The sequence below is a fragment of the Lactuca sativa genome, chromosome 9 (assembly GCF_002870075.4).
Source record: "Lactuca sativa cultivar Salinas chromosome 9, Lsat_Salinas_v11, whole genome shotgun sequence".
Lineage (NCBI taxonomy): Eukaryota > Viridiplantae > Streptophyta > Magnoliopsida > Asterales > Asteraceae > Lactuca > Lactuca sativa.
Window position 1 is genome coordinate 145,782,555 of NC_056631.2, and position 6,757 is coordinate 145,789,311.

At 38.0% G+C, this 6,757-nt stretch overlaps 1 protein-coding gene across 1 annotated transcript; it reads right to left on the reverse strand.

Moving 5' to 3' along the window:
* Window positions 1-2,050: 2,050 nt before the first annotated feature.
* LOC111913142 (uncharacterized) lies at window positions 2,051-2,788 on the reverse strand. The gene has a single exon (XM_023908869.1). It carries the CDS (start codon window positions 2,786-2,788, stop codon window positions 2,051-2,053), a length of 738 nt encoding a protein of 245 aa, XP_023764637.1.
* Between the last annotated feature and the right edge of the window lie 3,969 nt (window positions 2,789-6,757).

The window sequence follows — 6,757 nt, forward strand, 5'->3', positions numbered from 1 at the left end:
TTTAGATCTATTAAACCCTCAGGTTGTGCCATGTACACTTCCTCTATGAGTTTTCCATTAAGAAAAGCGGTCTTCACATCCATTTGCCATACTTTATAATCATGAAAAGCTGATATGGCAAGTAATATACTAATAGACTTGATCTTGGCTACTGGTGAAAAAGTTTCTTCATAATCAATTCCTTGAGACTGAGTGTAACCCTTTGCTTCCAACCTAGCCTTGAACGTGTGCACATTCCCATCCATGCCTGTCTTCTTCTTGAAGATCCATTTGCACCCAACAATTTTAGTGCCAGGTGCAGGATCAACCAAATTCCAAACTTGGTTGTCATGCATAGACATAATCTCTCTCTCTCTCTCTCCATGCTTTCCTTCCACTTGGCAACCTCAGTGCCAGCCATCGCTTCCTTATAGTTGGATGGTTCATCCATATCAACCAGTGTACGATCACTGATCAATACGTCTCCTTCTGTTCTCACATGGAAACCATAGAAATCAGGAGGATAACGAACTCTATTGGATCTGCGAAGAGGAGGTGGAGATATATCACTTTGCTCAACATGTTGTTCAGCCCAGGGTTGAGGTTCCTCAACGGGTTGTTGAACCTCAGGTTGAGTGCTAGTGTCTACTAAAGGTTCCTCATTTTTATCTTGAAGCTCTTCAAGGTCTATATAGAACAAGTATCCAAACGACTTTTGTGGATAACCAATGAAGCAACACTTCTCTGATCGGGGTTCGAGCTTGTCATTCACCACACAACGAACAAAAGCTTCGCATCCCCAAACCATTATATGTTCTAGAGAAGGACGTGTCCCACTCCACATTTCAGAGGGTTTTTTTAGCAAACTTCTTTGTAGGTACGAGGATTAGGATATGGGCGGCTGTCTCTAAGGCATACCCCCAAAAAGATATCCGAAGTGTAGCTCGACTCATCATAGATCGAACCATGTATAACAAAGTTTGATTTCTCCTTTCAGCCACACCATTCAACTGCGGTGTTCTGGGAGGAGACAATTGTGAAACAATTCCACAATTCTTTAGATGATCGTAGAATTCAAGAATTAAATATTCTCCATGCCTGTCGGATCGGAGCATCTTGATATTTTTGCCCAATTGGTTCTCTACTTCATTTTGAAACTCTTTGAACACCTCAAACGTTTCTGACTTATGCTTGATTAGGTAGATATATCCATATCTACTAAAATCATCCGTAAAAGTCATGAAGTATCTTTCTCCATGTCTTGTGGCAAATATGAAGGGTCCATAAACATCTGTGTGGATGAGGTCCAACAAATCCTTGCCTCTTTCACAGTGGCCTGTGAATGGTGCTTTTGTCATCTTGCCAAGTAAGCAAGATTCGCATACATCATCCGATTTGAGGTCAAATGATTCCAAGATTCCATCAGATTGAAGCTTGGCAATGCGTTTCTTGTTTATATGGCGAAGTCGAGAATGCCACAAACATGATTTATCTAATTCACTATTAGACGAACCAACATTCATTATTAGTTTATCAACATCACCGTCACAAACAATACTTTCATACACACCATTACAAGGACTAGCTTTCAAAATTAAGCAACCACTCTTATAAACCAAAATGTCACCATTATCATTATCAAAAGAAAAATGACAACCATCCTTATATAGTGCATGAAAGGAAATAATGTTTCGTGCCATATCAGGCGAGTAGCAACAATTTAATAAACTAAGATAAACACCACCACTAAGCATGAGCTCATAGTTCCCAATCCTTGTAACAACTGACTTGTGCCTGTTTCCCATGATTAGGTTGAGCTCACCATGCTTCAACTTCTTACTTTGTCTTAGTCCCTACGTATCAGAGCAATTGTGAGTACCACACCCTGTATCAAGAATCCAAGAATTAGAAGTAGATGTGCTATGGAGTTCTGTCATGAACATACCTGAGGTGCTAGCCACATTGACTTTGCCCTTCTTAAGGTCCACGAGGTACTTAGGGCAGCTACGCTTCCAATGTCCCTTTTCCTGGCAGTAAAAACAAATGGCTTCACTTGGATCAGCAGAAGGAGCTATTTCAGCTTGAGCCCTTTTCTTGGGAGCAGGTTCATACCAGCCAATACTAAAGTAGTAGGGGTAGAGTTTTTGGGTTTCTTCATGCTCACTTCAGCCGTTTTGAGCATGCCTTGCAACTCCATCAAGGTCTTGTCAAGGCCATTCATATTGAAGTTCATGATGAACTGCGAATATGAACTAGTAAGCGATTTCAAAACCATGTCAATGGCCAACTCCCTAGGTAGATCAACACCTAGATTCCTAAGTCTGTCTATGTACGACTTCATCTTTTGGACGTGTGCACACACAGAAGCTCCCTCTTGTAGTTTACATGCCATGAAGGACTTAACGATCTTGAATCGTTCTTCCCTAGCTTGCTCGTGGAACATCTCCTCGAGTTGCTGGTTTATGTCAAATGCACTCCATGTTTCAAAGTTCTTCTGGAGACCAGAAGCCATGGTTGCTAACATAAGGAAAGCCACTTTGGTTGATTCATCGTAATGCTTGTTGTAGGCAGTAACTTCTTCTAGGGCAGGGTTCTCTCCAAGTATGGGAACATTTTCGTCGAGAACATACTCTTTGTTCTCATACCTTAACGTGATCCTCAAGGTCCTGGTCCAATCAAGATAGTTGGATCCATCCTCCTTGAGTTTCTCCATATTAAGAACTGACATTAGAGAGAAGCTTGAGTTTTGAGTTAGAGGAGGAGGACGAGGAGGAAGAGGAAGGTTGTTGTTGTTTGCTTGGTTCGACATCTACAAAAGATACGATTCCAATTAGTTTGATACAAATCCTTAATTAGCAATTACCCTAAAACAAATTACTAGAAAAAGGCTAGGATCCATATTTGGCTTCATGATGTGTAAAGGGATGTCGTAAACACACCATGAAGTTATTTAGGAAGACAAAGCTCTTTGTCAATTTCAATCACTATGAAATTCCTAGATCTTTGAGATTCGTTGACTATCAACGACATGTAAATCTCAGATTATGTTCATCTCAAATTCAATGACGGGGATGCCGTGGATCATTGAATAGATGGTGAATCACCGATACAAAATTGTGTGGTCCCTGGCTCAAGTTACGCTTGAGTTTCGCGAGTGTCACATTATTCTCTACCTATACTCTCAAATTGACATGTCGGTTAACCACACAAGCTCCATCAATAAGTTATAAAGAGAATGTGCAATTTTTATGGATAACATAAGATTCACTTTTATTTAAATAAAACGGGATTTTGTTTTGTACTTGTATTTAGAATACTTTTAGATTGACCATCATCACTATCAAACCCTTTCGGTAACTCCATTCTCAAAATGCAATAGGGCAGTGAGCGTGGTAAGCGCGAATCATATTAAAAACCGACCTCATTTGGAATCATAGAGACCTCCTTAAACCCCTACATTAGAACGGGTGCGCCTAGTCGAGCTAAGACCGACAATGTAATTATTTAAAATATGCAGAGATGCATAATGCAATTCTCTTATACATATAATAGATACTGATCTTACATATATACAAGGGTTAAATTTAAGACCTTTAAATTTAGTTGTCTATTTATTAATTGAAATTAATTACAAGGATGTAATCTAACAATTCATAAAACATGAGGGGTTAATATTCAATTTTATAATCATCTATTATAAATAATATTAAAATAATTATTCAAATTCAAAAACATAATTTAATAATATTTATCCGTAAATATTCAAATTTAAATAACCACATTTAAATAAAATTTATTTATTTTCCAGATCTAATCCAATTAGGTATTTATCCATGCAAGATAAAGGTTGAATTCGAAAAATAAGCAAGACTAAAATCGATAATGCTGATCTGCTAAGTTCACTTTGTGAATTAGGGTTTTCATCAAATTACGAAATTTTCAATTAAACTTTCATCATTCAGTTCCAAAAAAATATTTTCAGAAAACATGGATGTAAGGTGAAGGTAACCATGAACCAATGGTTCTGATACCATTGTTGGGTAATATATGCATCAAATACACTCAATAACTAGGCAGCGGAAGAATCGAAACAACAAAATGATTTACCTAAGTGTACATGAATGACGGGTTTAACACAAATAAACATCCTATGTGCTCATGTAAACCCTAATGCTTGGATTTAGGCTTCTCTATTGTACATGCAATGAATCCAAGACTTGCAAACTCTAGATCTAATAGCATAAATTCGAAATATAACATAACAAATCAGATCTAGATGATTACCTTTGTTGAATGCTTCATTCCTTCTTGATTTTTCTTGTCTTCGAGCTTAGAGTCACAAGTGTAACTCCTCTAATGGCTTACAAACACCAATTAGCAAGAAGGAAATTATGAGACAGAGGAGGGAATGCTAAAATTTGACCTAGGGTTTCTCTTGAGATCAAGGGCAGCCGATTTTCATAGCCCAAGGGTCTTATTTATACTGTAGGCTGCTAGGGTTTCTGCCAAAACCCTAATGGACAACTTAATCACCAAGCAGCCCATGGAACCTTCTGGAATGGGACCTTGGACGAAAATATGAAGATCCTTCATCATAATTTCATTCCCCCTTAGTCCATTAGGTTTCCCAGCCCAAAACTCAACTATCACACATTTGACAGTTTATGCCCCTTTATTTAATTAATCTCTTTTAGTCACCAAATTAATTCCTAATTAATTTATGACCAATATTAATCAAATAATATGATTTCTCTTTTAATATATTATTATTATTATAATATATTAATAAATCATAATATCTTCTCTTTCTCAGTAAATTACCTTGTCAAGTTGCTATGGTGAAGGGAACCCAAAAGGACCATGCACAACCGGGTCAAGTACTTACCAAATATAGTTACGGGCTTAGACACTAATCCAACAGTCTCCCACTTGGATAAGTCCAGTAACTATAATGTATGCATATTCCGATTAGCAATTGTAGCTCTCAAAGACGTTGTCGAACTCTGATCTTATCAGTAACCTGTCCTTTAGATAAGGGATCGTATAGTCCTCTATTCTAGATATCATGCGTACAATTACATGGAACATAGTCATGTTTATTGTCTAGCAGTTTGTTTCTTGATCTCATATTCATTTGACAGAGAACTTAATTGGACACATCAATTCAGTCCTAACCGGTCCCGACACATAAGTCAAATCAAATCATCGAGGGACCCTGATATCGCTTTTACCCTCTTAGGATAAAAGGAACAGATAAACTTCAACTTATATGCATTTATTATTCACTAATCAAATCATACACAAAAATGCGTTTTACGACATCAAGTTACTGATGCATTTTCGCATTATCAATGCATAACCAATTAACAAACAATAAACCGTATCTCTAGGTTTTAAGACCATATGATATTATCGTCTTGCGATCACTCGTGATAAATTCCATGAAGTGATTCCAGCAAGCGTCGGTTTATTCCAATGCTCAAAACTTGTTCATAAGAACTCATGATCGTTGTAGAAAACCTTTGCTATGTCTAATACCTTTTAGACAATCTACACACCTATTCATGACAATCTTCATTCATATCTACTTCCAACATATGAACAACTGTGGACCATTCAAATAATTCGATTATTCTTAAATAATTCAATTATTTAGGATGTCAAAACATGCAAAAATGAAACAATAGTTAAATAATTAACATAAGACAGTAACTTTACTTATAAATAATACTCTTTTATTTAATCATCAAATATCAATTACATTTATCTATTACACGTTTCTAAACTATCTAATGTAAACTAATATCTTCCTTCAACCCAATGCTCCTAGCGTGTTGCAAGTGCTTAACCCTACTCAGTCCCTTTGTAAGAGGATCTGTTGGGTTATCTTCTGACGATACCCTCTTCACTACGAGGAGTCCTTCTTCTACCTGATGTCGAATAAAGTGATATTTTCTGTCGATATGTCGAGATCTACCATGATCCCTCGGTTCCTTGGTCAAGGCAACCGCTCCTTCATTATCACAGAAGTTTTCCATGGGCTCCTTTATGGTAGGCACAACTCCAAGGTCTCCAATGAAGTTCTTCAACCATATCGCCTCCTTTGACACTTCGCTCGCTGCAATGTACTCTGATTCGCACGTTGAATCAGCTACGGTTTCTTGCTTGGAACTTTTCCATGTCGCTGCTTCTCCATTAAGGGTAAAGACCCAGCCCGACTGCGAACGATAGTTGTCTCTATCAGTCTGAAAGCTGGCGTCACTATACCCTCGCACTTTTAATTCATTACTCCCTCCGAGGACTAGAAACCATTCCTTGGTCCTCCGAAGGTACTTAAGAATGTTCTTGACTGCGGTCCAATGCGCTATGTCATGTTTCCCTTGATATCTACTGACCATGCTTAAAGAAAAGGCCACATCAGGGCAAGTACAAGTCATAGCATACATAATCGAGCCAACTGCAGAAGCGTATGGTACTCGGCTCATTTCTACTCTCTCGACTTCGGTACTCGGGCATTGTGTCTTACTCAACCTGACATTACTTTGGATTGGTAACTCTCCGTTCTTTGAGTTCTCCATACTAAAATGTTTTAGTACTTTTTCCAAGTAAGTATTCTGACTAAGTCCTATTAGTCTCTTACTGCGGTCTCTCACTATCCTTATTCCCAAAATATAGGAAGCCTCTCCGAGGTCCTTCATAGCGAAGCACTTCCCGAGCTAGGACTTAACTTCCTGCAGTTTCGGGATGTTGTTTCCTATGAGTAGTATGTCATCGACAT